The 18017-nt window shown below is 34.2% G+C and overlaps 1 protein-coding gene across 2 annotated transcripts in view; it reads right to left on the bottom strand.

Moving 5' to 3' along the window:
- Nucleotides 1–18017, bottom strand: part of FSTL5 (follistatin like 5) — a 948118-nt gene that overhangs the window by 90046 nt on the left and 840055 nt on the right. The window contains exons 11-12 of one of the 2 annotated variants that reach the window (XM_020969711.1): nt 9956–9982; nt 614–732 (exon numbers count right to left, since the gene is read on the bottom strand). In XM_020969711.1, coding sequence (XP_020825370.1) covers nt 614–732; nt 9956–9982 — 146 coding nt within the window. The remainder of the gene's footprint in view (nt 1–613; nt 733–9955; nt 9983–18017) is intronic. The other variant, XM_020969713.1, reaches the window with a different exon arrangement.

The raw sequence follows: 18017 nt of genomic DNA, 5'->3' as shown, positions 1-18017 counted from the left end.
AAGGGAGTCTCAATTTGAAAAGGTCTATTAATTTTGCATCAGTTTTTTTAGTCACATGGATAGTAATTACTTCTAGTTTTATATTTATAATATGAAAGTAATGTACTAATATGAAAAATATTTGTTCTTCTTAATATATTTTCATGAACCTTTATAACATCTCATAAAATTGGTTAAAATTACAAATTGTTTACAAGACAGTAATTTAAGCACTGAGCAAAGATAAATTACAAAATCAATGTAGTAAAAAGATGTATTCATAATAGACACTGAAGTGGCTACTTTGGGAAGAGGTGTCAAAATTTTTGTGGTCACTTGAGCAGTATGAAAACAATTCCTTTAGTCACTCAAATCACTTATTTGACTTTGTTTTAATGAAAGACTAAGATAAGGAATGCACAACGGGACCCCATTTAAGCTCTAGGATTCCAATGTACCAAAATATAAAATCACAGTATCCCAGTATTAGCAACTGAACTGAGAAAGTGCCTGCCTCATGGACTTTAGTTCGATCTTTCAATATCATACTAGGGGTTTGGCTGAACCATATTTCAAGTTTCCCCATAGCAAAAATTATTGAACAAAGCTGCATAGGGATTTGCAAAATACTTGCCTGAAATCCAAGAAGCTTCTCGCTGGGCTTAATATGCCTCTGAAATTCGCATTCTATCGGCTGTATCACTTTGATTCCATCTTCATAAAAAACATAGAACATATTCCCAATTCCCAGACCTTAGGAACAAAAAACCCAAAAAGACACATTTTAATGTTCAAAATAAAACCATTAATCAACCAAAATTAGAGCCCCCTCCAATCTCTGGCAGGAGATCAATTTGTGAACACAAGTGATATTAATAACGCAAACCCTACAGGATCTTCCATCGCACAACTAAAGTCACTTTATAATGTTAGACAGAAATTCTGATTCTGTCTTCCCACATTCCCCTGCATTAGACTATTGCAATTCAGTGGTTTAATGAATAAAAATGCAGAGTGATATTTCATCTCTAAAGTAATAATACTCAAAATACACACATCAAATCATGAATCCTTGGATTAAATAAATTTAGTTTATTTTCCCCCACATATCTTAGATTCCTGTTGATCAAGAAATTAATATATTTATGAAAGAATATTGGGCATCCTGATTTTTTATTACTGGGCCATACTTAGAATGAAGAAAAATGTAAAATTATGTAAATTACACATAACATATATGTGTCACATATACACGTGCATATGAATATATTATAAACTGTCTGTGTATACTCATGCATATGTGTGTATGTGTTTATGTGTGTATGTATGTAGTTTTATGGTATGTAGTTTTTGGGATATGCTTAATTTCCCCTTGGAAATTTCCACAGTCATAACGGCCAAACAATGGTTATTCTGACTGCAAGTGATGACATTTAGAAACCTAAAAGTTCTTACATATATAACATTATTGATGTGTAAAAGTCTGTCCAATTCCCTCCTAGAAGGCCCTCTATAAATGTGATGAGATAAAAAAAAATGGAATTGAATTCCTATATCCTGCTCTATAATCTAAGCCACAGCTGAGTCAGATTTCAACCTAACTTTGTTAGCACTTTTGCATACATTCAGGTTTTGCTCACAACTCACTCTTGCCCTAAGTGTTTGGTACTTAGCCAGATATTACAATGCTCCATCTGGTCATTCTCCAGTTATAAACAAATCCTTTTCTGAGAGACGCTAGATTACTCTATCAAATATTGTCATTCTAATTAAATTTTACTCAATTCAGAGACGGGTATTTCCCTTTATGTGAGAAAATGACATGAATCAGAAAAGTGAATCAATCCCATTGAATCAAAGCTGTTTAAAATATATATTCCTTAATAAATCAACTAATAAAAATGCTGATGATGATTACTTTTTTAAAGAGTAAGAATAAAATAAATGAAATATTATAAATTGATAAGTGATGTTTTGTGAAACATACATCTGTGGGTGCTTATTGTTACCAAATTTAGGAGAAACAAAAATAATTGATGCCATTTCTTTCACCACCCATTGGATTTAAACACAGCTTCTTAGTAAAATGGAACCTTCTAATGAATTTCACTTCTACTTTATAATATAAAAAATATAATGTTCTACAAACATTAAAGACATTAAAATATATGACATAAGAAATCAATAAAGTCTTTGAGATATGCTTAATTTCCCCTTGGCTCACCCCAGTTATATGGTCAAATATGGTTATTCTGGTTGCAAATGATTACATTTAGAAACCTAAACTATTTTATAGTTATCAACCAAGAATTAATCTAGAAAATCAATATAAACATATGTGATATGATATATCACAATAGGAAAATTAAATTATATTTATCAAGCACTCTGTTTCTGTCCACATGCAAGTACACATACACATATAAAACATATATACATACACATGTATACATACACATATATATATATTTAATTTTAAATGGCCTACATAACTGGAAATAATTATTTGCATTATTTGGTTTCAGGTCATTGTTAAGAAGAAGGAAATCTTAATTGTAATTGTGTTGATCCTTACCCTATGTTTTAATAGCCTGAAATATATGGTTAAGTTAGACATGACATCAAGGCACAATGGATCTGATTAGCCAGGCATACGAAGACAGACTTGAAGACAACAGCAACTGACAACTTCAGATTTCTAGCTGCTTGTGGTAACTTGGAGTTAATGAATTGTTCATCACTGCAGCTGAATCTTTCTGTGTTTTTTTATTTGAACAATAAAAATATGGTCTCAGAAGCTATTTCATGAAGCATGAATAGAGAGCAAGTACTGCATAGAGAAAAGACCAATCTTAGACTAAGAAAGATCTGAGTTCACCTCCTATTCTGACATTATCAAGTTTTCAATTGTAAGAGTTCTTCCTTGGCAACCCACTTCCTCCAACCAGTGTGGAATTCCCCACACTGATAAAATCACAGCTTCAGATAAAAAAATTAAAAATTTCTTCATACCTACTTATTTTCATAAAAAAATAATGTAATGAAATGTCTGACAATTAAAATTTGCCCAAAGAGAAATGCATGTGTATGTATGTATCCATTCATCCATCTATATTTCCATCTTCTCTATCTAACTGCTTGTCTCTCTATATATGTACATGTATTTATAAATATACTTAATTTTAAAGAAATTTCAGCATATGCAAACTCAGGATTTAGAGAATTTTGTTTTAAGTTCTACTTGCCGTCAAAGCAAGGCATAAGGACAGCATTTATGTATGGTGATTGTTCTTTGTTGTGATTATATTTGCACATGCAGAAATATATGAAGATTGATTTTCTACATTAATTATTGGTTGATAACTATAAAATAGTACTATGAATAAGTAGTATTTGGTCAGTTAATCTGGAATGATATCTACAGATATCTTTGTAATTCCACTTAATAATGCTAAAACAATTTCAGAGTTTTCCATTTCTATCATACATAAACAAATATTGTTGCTATTCAGTTGTTTCAGTCATGTCTGATTCTTTACAATCTATTTTTGTTGTTGTTGTTGTTTTTGATTTTCTTTTTTTGGCAAAGATACTGTAGTGATTTGCCATTTACTTCCCCAGATCATTTTATAGATGTGGAGCTGAGGCAAACAGGGTTAAGTGACTTGCCCAGGTTCACACAGCTAGTAAGTGTCTGAGGACAGATTTGAACTCAGGAAGATGACTATTCCTGACTCCAGGCCCAAGCACTCTATCCATCGCGCCACCTAGCTGCCTATGCAAAAAAAAAAATCACAGTTTAAATAAGAAAAGCTTTCAGTTGTTATTTCTAATTTGGGAAGTGAATAAAATAAATACATTCAGTATAGCACAAAGGAAAAAAATCAAATGGCTTTCCCCCCCTCTCCCTTAGAGTAGAGAAGATATCAATAATCATAGTTTCAATAATGTTAGTAAACGTAGGTATAATTTGAACTGAAAAAAAAGTGTGTCACTCCATGAGTGTAGATCAGAAGCTGCTCTTCAAATACTAGAAACCTGTCAGAGACGAAACAACGTTAGATGACTTGGCCCAGGTCATCTAGATAGCAAGTGTCAGAGCAGAGGCCAGGTCTTTCTAATTTCAACCTCACATTTGTTCATTTTGCCCACTCTGCTTCTCTGATTTCTATTTAAAAAATGTTTCAAAAAATTATGAAGCTACCTCAAAATATTCACTGGGAAATCTGGATATGTATTTTGTCCAAATCATTTTATCATCTCTTTCTACCCATTTTGACTTTCTTGCTCCTATGGCATGTGGATTTTCCCAATCAAGTACTTACCAAAACTTCTTATATTGCAGAGTCTTTGGGCAAAGGCTAGAGATCATGTGAAATCTGTAGTGTACTGCACACTAATTTAGATTAGATTTTCAAACATTCTTGTTATTGTTGCTATTGTTGTTTGTGCACAATTATGGCTTTGGTTAGATGCTTTTTTTTAAAGCAACTAACAGTGTCTGGAATACAGAAGTAATTTAAAATATTGATCGATTAATTGCTTTATTTGCTGTACAAAATAATGGAAACTATGTGTGATTTATAACTGGAGAATTTTTGAGTCTCTACGATTTACTGCTAGAGTCATTTTAGATAAGTTACTGCTGTAGACTTACACCTCCTCATCTGTAAAATGAAAAGTTTGGGTTAGATGACCTGTAAGTACCCTTTTAGCTCTAACTCTGATTTTTAATTTAGTTTCTGTGATCTCTAAATAATTCCATGATTTTAGATTTAGCAGTACAAGGGTCTAAATCAGTTTAGATTTAATATGATACACAATAACTCATTGACTGGTGTTGGAAAAGTGATGGACATTGTAGGCTCCCTAAAATAATGTGAGTGAGCATAAACTATTTTATAAACTGAAAGGGTTAATCAACAAAGAGATGTTAATAAATGCTATGATAACAACAATAAAGATCTTGAGTGCAAAAGGACAACTGGTTTTGTTTTAGTTTTAGTTTTTCCTAAATCTCATAAATGTTACTAGATTTTTATTTGGAAATAGTAGTAGAAAAAAAATTAGTGGAATAAGTCCATAATCAGATTTTGATGACACTCTATATTTCCCATATAAATAAATCTGGTTGCTTGTTCCTTTATGTAGCACTGTTATCACTCTATTTCTGTCTATCTATCAATTATCTATCTATCTATCTATTCATGTATCTATGTCTGCGGGGTAGGAGTGGAGGATTAGGATCTGTGGTTTTATCAGTATTCTTGGTCTCAAAACAACCTCCACTAATGACTATCAGGAATTAATCTGTATTTTACAGTCTTAGAGAATTGTCTAGGACAATAAGAAGTTAAGTGATTTTTCTGTGGTCAGAAAGTTATTATATGGCAGAGAGAGATGGGACTAGAATCCAAGTAATCCTGACTCCAAGGGAAGCCCTTTTATTAGCTACACCACTATGTCTCACACCTTACACAGTGATTTTAATATTGTTTTTATGAATTCAATTCATTCTTAGGTGATGTGAAACTAAAGTCCTACCAACACATGACAATAATGGGATGTCAAATGATACAGCTCCATAGTAAAATTCAGTGGTAGTTTTTTAACTCTAATGACAAAAAATAAAATGAAATTGTGTACAAGGTTTTCTAGAGTAGACTGAGGGGGCTGCTCGGTGGTGCAGTGGATAGAGCACCGGCCCTGAAGTCAGGAGGGACCTGAGTTCAAATCCGACCTCAGACCAAGCACTTGACACTTACTAGACCCTGGGCAAGTCACTTAACCCCAATTGCTTAAAAAAGCAAATAAATAAATAAAATAAAATAAAATAAAATAAATAGAGTAGACTGACACACATATTTTATTTTACACAAGTTATTTATCTACAGTCATTTCACGATTTGCAAAAAAAAAAAATATATATTTTGTTTGCATTCTTGTATAATCAGTGTGTGTGTGTGTGTGTTTTGTGTGTGTGTGCTCATGTGTGTGCATGTGTGTCTGTCTGTGTTTAGAAGTTATGAAAATATACTTTAAATTTTTTTTTTATTAGAAGAACTGGAAGAGGATGTTGTAGTCATTATATGTTTTAAGTATTGCAGAATGAAATTAGGTCTAATTCAATCTAATTCACATTCCCATTTCATTTATATGGTATTGGGAAAGGGCTTGTGTACAATAGGTACTAATAGAATCCCAGACAAAAAAAAAACATGTAATAAATTCACCTGGGCAGTCAAAGCTAGTTAATGATTATTTCTGACTATCGAAAGCTTATGTCAAGCCAGTTATAACAAGGTCGTGATCTTGTGATTACTTTTGAGTCATCCAGCTTTAAAATTCATGGGACTTTCCTGTGTTGGAGATCAATTTCTGGAATGGTGGCTGACCAGATGGTATGGTAACCAGCTATGTAATTCTATCTAGTTGAGATCTTGGAGATTAAACAAAAATCTCTGTTCTTTATTACTGCCCATTTCTAATAGAACTTTTTTTTTTACTTCATAATTTATTCTTTACTATATCATCTGTTGAGGAAAAGCTTAGGCAGAGATGACTAAAAATATCCATTTAGTCTAAATATCCTAGCAGGAATGAAATCTGATTTACATCTCTACCTTTATATCAGAAGTTCTTAACTATAGGTCCATGAACTAGCTTAGACAGAGAAGGAGAGAGAGAGAGAGAGAGAGAGAGAGAGAGAGAGAGAGAGAGAGAGAGAGAGAGAGAGAGAGAGAGATGGAAATGGCAATAACTTTTTCAACATAGTTGGTTTCTTTTGTTTTCCTACATATTTAATTTTTCGAATTTATTTCATTGCATATGAAACTGCAAATCTATTATTTACTGCTTGCTATTCTTTTAAAATATATAATAAAATCATCATGTAAATTTCTTTCTTTCTTTCTTTTTTCTTCCCTTCCCCTCCTCAACCAAGAGATGGCTACCATTATAGGTATATGTGTGTGAGTACATATGTACATATATGTATATATATATATATACACACTATATATATACATACACATATGTACTCACACATACATACTTCTGTTTATCAGTTCTTTGTCAGGATATAGATAGTGTCTTTCTTCATATGTCCTTTATAGTTAATTTGGGTATTTATAATAGTCAAAATGACTTATTCACTGAGTCATTCTTAAAACAGTATTGCAATCAGCATACACAATGTTCTCTGGTTCTGCTCATTTCTCCTTCATTACCTCATGTAAGTCTTTCCATATTTTTCTAAGATCATTGAGTTGATCATTTCTCATAGTACAGTAGTATTCCATCACATTCACACAATGGCATACCACAACTTACTCAGCCATTCCCCAACTGATGGGCATTGCTGCAATTTCTAATTCTTTGCCACTACAAAGGGAATTGCTACAAACATCTTAGAACATATATATTCTTTTCCCCAAATCATCTTTGCAACTAGGCCAAGTAGTGGAATTTCTGGGGCAAAAGGTATAAGCAATTTAATAACTCTTTGGGGGTAATTCCAGAATGCTCTCCAAAATGGTTGGATCAATTCAGAAATCTACCAACAATTAGTGTCCCAATTCTTCCACATCCTCTCCAACATTTGTCACTTTTCTCTTCTCTCCTTGTAGCCAATCTGGTTGGTATAAAATGATTTAACTTTGTTTTAATTTGCATTTCTCCAATCAATAAAGATTTAGAGAATTTTTTCACTTGAATATAAGTTGTTTTGATTTCTTCATTGGAAAACTGTTTGTTTATATCCTATGTATTTTGAAACATTATTCTCAGAAGGGGTCCATAAATTTTTATCAGATTGCCAAAGGGGTTCATAGCACAAAAATTTTAAGCATCCCTGTTTAAAATTTTGTTATTCTTCTGAGATGAAATAATGTCAATATTATTATGACTCAACAGGGTGCTTTATGATGTTAAGGGCTTTCGTCATAGAAAATAAATCTATTATAATGATATATTGGATCTCTCCTCCTTAATGTATGACCTCCTCCACTCCACCTTGTAGAATTCAATTTATGTGCAGGTTTGGCCACCTCTTTGTGACCCCATGGACCATAGCTCATCAGGCCTTTCTACACTGTATCCTGAAGTTTCTCCAAGCTCATGTTCATTGATTCCATGACACTATCTATTTGTCTCATTCTCTGCTGTCCCTTTTTCCTTTTGCCTCCAATCTTTCTTGACATCAGTGTATTTGACCTTCTAGTGAATAATCTGAATTAATTTCTTCAGGTATTGACAGATTTGATCTCCTTGCTATCCAAGGGACTCTCAAAATTCCTCTTCAGCACCACAACTTGAAGGCATAGATTCTGTAATGATCAGCTTTCATTATTGTCTCTCATGGTGATACATTGCTACTGGAAAAGCCACAGTTTTGACTATTTGAACCTTTATCAGCAAGGTGATATCTCTGTTTTTCAATATGTTGTCCAGATTTACCATAGTTTTCTTTCCAAGGAGCAAGCACCTTTAAAGTTCATGTCTACAGTAGCCTTCTTTATTGATCTTTGAGCCCAAGAATATAAAATCTGACATTGCTTCCATTTTTTTTGTCTCTGTGAAGAATTGATGGGACCAATTGCCAAGATCTTAGATTTTGATGTTAAGCTTCAAGCCAGCTTTTATATTCTCCTCTTTCACCCTCATCTAGAGGCTTTTTAATTCTTCTTTACTTTCTGCCATCAGAGTTCTTCTCTCCTTCTACGCTCATCTAAAAGTCACTGAATATCAGATGATGCTTTCCGTTCATTGCGCATCAACTCTATGGCATGTCAATTTCTTTAAAGGTATGTATATCTTTAACATTAAGAGGTAATCTAGCATAATGGACCTCATGTTTGACTTAGAATCAGAAAGTCCTGGATGAAAGTTCTGGTTTTGACGCTTAATTGCTAAGTGATTATGGACAAGTCATTCAGCTTCTCTGAATCACAAGCACTTTTGAAGACGAGCATTGAAAGGGCACACTCTCACACAAATGAAAGCCCCATGTTGCTGTGCTGTTTTCTCTCCTATTCTTCTGAACAAAGCTTTGTTGTTCTTGTTGTTGTTGTTGTTTTGGGGGTTTTTGTGGTTGCTGTTTTTTTTTAAATTTTTGCATTGTTTTCATTGAGCTTCGGTGGTCATAATAAGATTTTATTTATCTTGTCATGTTAAAGTTTCATCCTAATTTTATGATCCTTAGTACAATTAAAATGGCTGATTTTTTTTGCCTTTTATTAATTAGTGAGTTGCTGCTCCCATTCATGGCAAAGACAACACCCTTCAAATACAAAGATTGAGTATAATTTCTTGCTCTGAGACTTCTCAGCCATATGAACCTAGATTGATTGTTTCACTTTCTGTTCTCTCATCTTTAAAATGAGGATAATCATACCTACTTTACAAGACTTTTATGAGGAATTCACTTTGCAAATCTTGAAGTATGACATATATCTAAGCTCATGTTATCATTATACCTCTCCTGTTGTTATTCATAGTCTTAATTTTCCTTAGTGCCCTTCTCTCTTTGTCCTTAAATTATACTTCAAACCATCTTAAGCTACCAGCACAGAGAATCTCCTGCCAAAAGTATTCTTCCTAGTCTTAACGAGACGGACTCTGTCTCTTGCTAGAAGCCTATGTCCCAATAGCCCACTGTAAGCCAAACATCCCACCCTAGACAAAGCATCAGAGATTAATACTTTGCTCTTCTTTGCCTGTATTTCAGACTCTTTTTAGTTTCTCAATCTGCTTTATGATAAAAGTGATTATGTTTTAACACTGAGGCCACATCTTCAGACATTGTAAAAAAATACATTTAAAGGCAGCATGCTTATAAAAGGACACTAAATGAGGTAAGCTAAAAACATGAACACAAAATAATGACAGGCAGTCTAGGGTAATTCAGATAATTACTACAACTTGAATAAGTGGTAAAACAGTCACAGCAATACAGAAAAGTAATTTGTACAAGTACCTTCTTCTCGCCATAATATGTTAGCAACTGCAGCATGTCAAAAAAAAAGAGAGAAGAGAAGAAATAAATGAAAATAGAATGAACACAATAGCATATCAATTCCAATAACTACTGAAGTGGGCACAACCTCTGGCCAGGAAAGAAAATCTACAGAGAGACAGTAACAGTGAATTAAGCAAACTAATGTAGATTAATAGAGCAGCAACCTATCTAGACTTTTATCGCTCTATGAATTTCCCCAAATAATTTCATTGGAGTAAAGATTCCATTAATAAACAAAAAGAATATTTTACGCCCCATTAAAACAGTAGTCCATTATACATGTTTATGTGTTACATTAAAAATTGTATTAAAAAGTTGTAATATGATATTTCATAAAGCTAATTGTCAACAATAGTCAATTCTGAGGGGGGAAACCTTCACTAGTTGAAGCTCTTGAGACAGCTAGGAGATATAGCAGACAGAAATCTAGACTTGGAGTTAGGAAGATCCGAGTTCAGATTTTAACTCAGACATTTACTTCTTGTGTGATTCTAGGTATTTAACTTTTCTTGCCTTCAGTTCCTTATCCATAAAAGGAGAGAACTGTTCTAGGAGGCTTTCACCTCTAAATCTATGATTCTATGGTCTTTATTTATAATTTATAGATTATAGTTTAAGTATACTTGTTAATTTTCTTACATTTTTCTCATAATTTATAATTTTCCTAAACTAGAATAGTTTTTTTAATAATAAATTTGAACACTGTTCTATGTGGAAGGCAAAAAAGAATATTTTTTGAATCAGTGTTTTCTTTTTAACTTAAAGTATGTCTTAATGCATTATAAATTTTTATCATTGGATTCCTAGGGGAAAAAATGAAAATTGGGCTTCCAAAGAATTTTAATTTATCATTCTAATACTTTCTCTGGGTTGTAGAGATATAATAAGGCTAGGTACAGAAAATAAATGGGGAGACTTGCTCAATCTTTGTCCAGTCTTTTCATCATTATCACTATTTCTTCCCCCGGCTGCCTGCTCTTCTGTGGTGGGGGAGGGGGAAAGGAGATAAGCTAATAATATTAGAATTTTCGAAGCTTCATTCTCTATGCTTCTCCTACACATAGGCACAAAGACACACAGACACAGACACAGTCACAGACACAGACACAGACACAGAAACACACACAAAATTCAGTCACTTTACTTAATGCAATACAGCGTGGCACAGAAGTAAAAACATCTGTGTTGAAGCCTCACCCATGTGTGACTTTTTGCTAACCTCTATTAGTCTCAAGCATCTCTGAAAGACATGTTTTAGAAGGAATGAATTCTGCATGAGTTAAGGAAGTTCCCCTATGAAATTACAGGTCGTTGGCCTATTACTGGACTTTGGCTTCATAAACACAGAGAGAATAGTAGAGAAGACAGAAAGAAAGATATGGAAAAGAAAGATGAATCAAGAAAAGAGAAGATACGAGAGAAATGGAAATTAAAGGAAAACGAAAGGAGAAAGAGGAAGAGGAGATAGGTCTGTAAGCAATATGATCCTCTAGCTTTTTCAGCCCTACACTATACAGAAGATAACTCTGTTATATTCCAAGTGAATACTTCTGAAGGGAACTCTTTCCAAAGTTCATCCATGTTTAGTAATGGAAGCCCAGGGAACTGCTAAAGACAGGGTCAGTTGAACCCATGCCACAGCTTATTTAATCCTGTACTAATGTTTCATCTAATCTATTTGCCTTTTATGTACACCATATGTTTAAGGCACTCAAACCTTCTTCCAAGAAATGACTGTTTAAGGTATTGTATAAAATATTAAAAACCCTATCTACATCAGGTAATTAGCTTGGAAAGCTTTGCAATCTTAAAAGAGCAGCATCAATGCAGCAGTTAACACTATCACAGGAAGCCGCAGTGCTGTGCAACTATTTAAATGAATTTTCTTTTGTCCTTGACTGAAGGATTTTAAAGGTTTGCATTAGTTCAATACCTTTCATTACAAACCACCTTTATGAAAGGATAACATTTTAGTTTGATATCTTATTGACTCTTTTTCCATTTGATATCAACAGTCAAGATGACTTTAGAAGGGCAAACTTCTAAAAAAAAGGGGGCAATCTTGGAAGGCTAAAAGGATATTAAAAATTGTAAATCTCTGCAATGAAAAGAAAGTGTGACAGGTGTTAGATCTGGAAAATAAATGCAGGGAAGGAAGGAGGGAGTGACAAAGGGAGAGAGAAGGGAGGAAATGAGGGAGAAAAAGAAGGAAAGGAGAGAGAGACAGAGAGAGGGAGAGAGAGAGAGATACCAAACTTGATGCTATTTTAAAGGTGTTAGACATGGGTATATACTGATCTAGGCTTCCATATGTGATTGTTTTTTTTTTAAATTTTGGAATCTCTCTTTTCCTTTCAGTTACTTGGGATTCTTTTCTTCCTCAACAATGAGTATTCTAAAATTCAGCATGTATTTAACATTTAGTTGTAATTATTACTTCAGTTTAATGATAGTTCAGGATAAGAACTGTAGGTCTGGTGAGGTAGTTAACAAGGAGGAAGAGGAAAAGCATGTCCATAAGACTGTTTTTCTCTTTCCCTCCCCACCAGCCAATCCCCTCCAGTACACATCTAACCCTAGTGTTTGTGAACAAAATCCCTACACTTTACTTCCTCATATTACCATCAACTCTTGTTATCACAACCCCGTGACCTAGGTTCCTATCCTTTTCATCCGAGGAGTAATTGCAGCTCCTGAAATGTAATTACCTGGAGACTTGTATAGTCTGTGTTTTCCTCTGAAATGTAGAAAAAAACCTTAGCTTCAATACTCAGTACACACAGACAATATTTTAAGCCTGTGGGGACCTTTATCTTTCCTCTGGGGAACAAAATTTAATTTTTAAGAAGGAGGTAGGAATAAAAGGAGACTTTTTTGTCCATGGTTCTCATGGACTCAGTGTCACCAACATTAGCACACCTCAGGCTTGTTTACTTATTCCTGAAAGAGATGGGTAGAATAGAAGCTATGAAATTAATTTCTGCTACATAGTGAACTAGAGTTAAAATAGGTGGTATTCAAAGAAGTCATTTTCTTATAAATTAAAAGCCTGTATATAACTGACCTAGATAAAAGAATAGTATGAGAAGAGCAAGAGGACACAGCCATACAAAGATCTTCAACCTCATTTCTCTAGAACATCTGTATATGTCACCCAGCACCCATCTGAATGAAGTGTCTACCTTAGGCCACTGGATCTTTCCCTGGGGCTAGACAATTAATTATTCGCACTGATCCTGCTGCCTGAGTTACTGTTATTGTAGACATCTATCTTCCAGCATAATATGGAACTTTCAACATATTTTCCATTGTTATCAACAAATCAATCAAGAAGTATTTATTAAGCACCTACAATGTTCCAGGGACGGCTCCAGTCACTGCAGAAAAATAAAGTGACATAAGGGAAATATCCCAGTCCTTGTATCAAGGCAGCAATTTAGCAAAAACAAGCAACAAAACAACAAACTTTCTGCAAAGAGATACAGTGAACAAAGGACCCCTTTCTTTGTATCAGACTTATTGCTAGCTACTTCCTGCATTTAGCCAGAATTACCAACATTTACTCTCCTAGATAATGACTTGGGCTTGAGCCCAGTAGGCTAGTGGGGAATCTTTTTTATATAACTGCCTAGAAGCTTTCAGTTACTCTTCAGGGTGCATACCTGGGGCAGTCTGCACAAATGAGATGATACTAATTAAGTTTATTTGAAGGTTCTGTTCAGAACATTACAGTGATATAAGAACATTCCCATAAAGCTGTTGTTTTGTAAGGTCTTTACAGACTTTCCCCTTGTGCTGGGAAGATGAGCTCATTAAATAAAAGTTGTTTTTACAACCATATTGTGCTTCTTCCTTTTCTAAGGGCTCCCAGTATCTTAACCTAGGTTCTCCATGTGCTTGCTTATCAAGTACTTACTATGTTCCTGGCACTGTGCTCATTATATCGCCCTCAAGGACCTTGTGTATATAGATAGATAGATAGATAGATAGATAGATAGATAGATAGATAGATAGATAGATATAGATATAGATATAGATATGGATATAGATATAGATATATAGATAGATAGATATAGATATAGATATATATATACACACACACGTATGCATGCATATATGCACACACAAACATATGTATTATATATATATGAACATATTGCCTATGAATATTAAACTCACTTTATTATATGCATATTTCAGACACAATATGAGATTAATAGTAGATTGTGGATTAACCTGGGAATCCAATCACCATTTTTGTCATTGTTTCTTTGGATAAAGGTGTTCTGAGACCCAAAACTGTATTTCGGAATAAAATCTATTCATAAATAAGGGACAGATTAAAATGGAAAAAATCAAAGCTTTCATGAAAAGAAAAAATTATTTGAACCTTCCATTTTGAAGATTCTACAAAGTTCTTCAATTTATAATTGAGAAAAATATACTGGATAAAGATTTGCTATTATAAAATTCTAAGTCTGTTAATTTTACCTTCAAAACATGTTTCATTTATGTCCCATTATCTCCTCGGGCAACGCCCCATTCTGATGTAATAATTTACTACCTCACACCTAGAATTATTGCAGTAGTCTCCTCTTTGCTCTTCTTAAAGCAAAGGCTTGAACATGTAGCCCCCTTCACCTGACACCCCCCACTCCACTCACTAAACTTCAGAGGCTCCTCCTCACCTCCAGGATCAACTATAAAATCTTGTTGTTTTTGTTGTTGTTGTTGTTGCTGTTGCTGCTGATATCCAAAGCTCATCATAACCTGGCTATTTTCTGTCTTTTTCAGTTTTCTTATACTTTTTTTCCCTCCCCAAGTACTCTTCAATCCAGTGACACTGGCATCCTTATTCTTTCTCATTTGTGTAACTCTATCTCTCCACTGCACTCATTTTCAAAGGCTGTTGTCCGTTCCTGGGGCTCTACTTGCTCATCTCTATCTCCTGATTTCCCAGACTTCCGTGAAGATTCAATTAAATTCTCATGTTAGCAAGCAGCCTTTGCTAGTTGTCCTTAATCTTGATGCCTTCCTTCTGAGATTATCTCCAATATATCCCCTATATGTATATTTTTTATACATAGTTATCTGTGTGCATTCTGCCTGTTAGACTGTGTCATCTTCAAGAGCAGGAACAAAAAACAAAACAAATTTTTTTTGTATCCTTGTCAATCAGCAGAGTGCTAGGAACACAGTAAGCTCTTGATAAATGTTTGTTGATTTGATCATAAGCCTATGTATTTGCATAAAATCAAATTGGGGAAAAAACTTAAAAAAAGAGAATAACTGAATTGTGTAATAACGTATATTGGCAATAAGACAAACAAATCAATAGCCCACTTATCCCTTTCAGCTTACTTTTAACATTTAAAACAAACAAGAAGCATTCTCCAGTTTTATAATATATAAGAAGAGATGTCCAATTTCCAGAAGGTAGTTAAGATAGAATTATAAAATGATTTGCAACTTTAAAGTGCAATATAAATGTTAGCTGCTATTATTATTATTATTATTATTAAATTTGACAAAATATTTTTTCATGATGATATTAATGCTTTATTTAAGAAGAGGAGAATAATAATAAGGGCAGAATTTTCAGTAAGGTAGCACAATGGCCAAGAAATAAACTTACTATTCATGTTAAACATGAATTGATATTTTTGTTATAAAAAAGATTTGGCCTCTGTAGTGCAAAATACAACCTTAAAGCTTCCTGTCAGCACCCCCCATCAAGCGGTAGCCCATGATTATGATAGATCAGATGGTAGTGAGGTATAAATCAGGGAGATAAATACATACAAAATCATTGCAACTTTCATAGAGCCCTGAATAGAGTCCAAAGAGAGGGAAATCCCCCTTCAGTGGTGAACACCTCCAGACACTCTGTAGACGGCATGATGCTGATTTCAAGTTCACTATACAGTCTCACACCCTTTTCAGGATATGATCAGAGCTGGTCTACACTTATTGATAAGGCATCACTTTTGGTTTGAGAGGCCCACAGTTTCCTGATTTTTAAAATTTTCATTCAGCATACTTTTAAAAATGCCTCCTGTCATTATCAGAAAGCAGCCAGAAATACATAGCATGTCAAGTAGTCTGGCTGCTAGATAGCACAACAAATTAAGTTCCAGCTCACTGCAACACTAAGAGAGAGGAAAAGAGGTCTTTATATAGAAAACTAGCAAGATCATCTTAAGGCATTTCTTTCTCAGTGCTACATTAACTTTTAACTACAAGAAAACAATTTTATCAATGACAGAAGTACTTACTGAAGGGCTGCATTCCATCTCATGATGATTCTATTGCTTCCTATAACCAAATTGTATTTCTAAAAATATAGCAATTTATTTAGCCTATCTTATTCATGATCTTGTACACTTCTAAAATCATCTGTGAATCTGTTTCATTATTCCCATTATCAATGGAAAAAGTAAGGTAAAATGAACTAGTATCTGTGTCTACGTCAAGACAGGAAAGAAAAAATCTTACCACTGGGTTAATACAGCCAACCCAGTAATACTGTCTAAATTATTTACATATTTTAAAACTATGTTTTTTCCTTCCATACCCACAAATTTAAAGCAACTGTCAAGATATATTACTAGGTTGAAAAATCCAATGGAGAAAATAATGTCTGCCATATGAACAACAGAAAGAGAAACACCAATTTCTCCCTAACCCCACAAACCCCATCCCATACAGTCTCTGTGTTAATATGGCAAGAAAATAGCAGCTGCTATTTCTCTCTCTATTGTCATCACAGACAAAGAAGGAGAACAAAACAAGTGCCTTTGGAAGCCTCGGTAGCACCTGTGGTTACCGGCTCAATGGAAAAGAGAATGGGGTCAGAGAAGTTCAGCAGAAAAGTGACAGAGGACTGGAAGGAAACTAGGCCAAGTAGCAGCAGTATGCTCAACTCTGACTGTGGGGAGGATGAACATTGGCAGCAAAATGTGACTGCGTTTTCGGCTCCAGTCTTCTGATCACACATTGGTGCCATGCACACGCAACATTTAATTATTGTTTACAACTAAAAATAAAATATGGTCAAATCAGACTTTAAGAATGTAATATGACAAACTTTTCTGTCTCCCCATGTTTTCCTTTTATGTGTGCATCTTGTTGGAAGGCTGCAAGTGAAGATGAGTGTCACTGAGAGAGCAACGTGGACATTCCTGTTGTATACAAGGAGGTTACAATACATAGCAAGCAAGCAAGGAATTATGAAGAAGAAGCCAACGAAAAGATGTTACTAAAAAAGTCTGACCAAAAATGTGCTTCAGTCCCGTGGAAAGAGTGAAGGACAAATGCTGGAAAGACCATGGATTATGACATTATTCTAGACATGAGGAATCTGTGGCCATGGCCCTCTAGGCCCTCAAGGTCCTCAAGTTCTCCAGTGTGGCCCTTTGACTGAATTCAAACTTCACAGAACAAATCTCTTGACCTCAAGGCCACAGGTTCCTCAACCTTGGGTGAGGCTAAGAAAAAATGAGTAAGATCCCTGTTTATTGTGGACACCCTGTGGTATTCTTATGAGAGCACCTGTACAAAAGTCACACAAATGGACAGGTATAGATAGAGTGTGATTCAAAGCTTTGGAAGATCACAGATCAATTGGAGTACTGAATATTTTTAGTGTATAAATAAGCAGGCACACACATACCACATATATACATATATGCACACATAACACATATATGCATGTATTTGTGTATATATATAGTATATATATACATACATATATATATATATATGTATATATGTATATATATATATATATATATATATATACACACACACACACACACACACACATAAACATATATACATATGTCTAAAATTCCCAAATTCTCAGGCAGCCAGTGATTGGACCCTAACACTCCAATGATGAAAGGGTCTGTAATGTCATCAGCATCCTCTTGAAAAACATTGCTTAAAGTCATATGTTTTTCAGAGCCAAGAATTTTCTCCAGATATGAGAATAAGGATCTTTTACTGCATGTGTATATAT

The sequence above is a fragment of the Phascolarctos cinereus genome, unplaced genomic scaffold (assembly GCF_003287225.1).
Source record: "Phascolarctos cinereus isolate Bilbo 61053 unplaced genomic scaffold, phaCin_HiC Scaffold_9;HRSCAF=440, whole genome shotgun sequence".
In the NCBI taxonomy this organism is placed as follows: Eukaryota; Metazoa; Chordata; class Mammalia; order Diprotodontia; family Phascolarctidae; genus Phascolarctos; species Phascolarctos cinereus.
The sequence above is the reverse complement of the archived record's forward strand: the minus strand, read 5'-3'. Positions and strand labels throughout refer to the sequence as shown.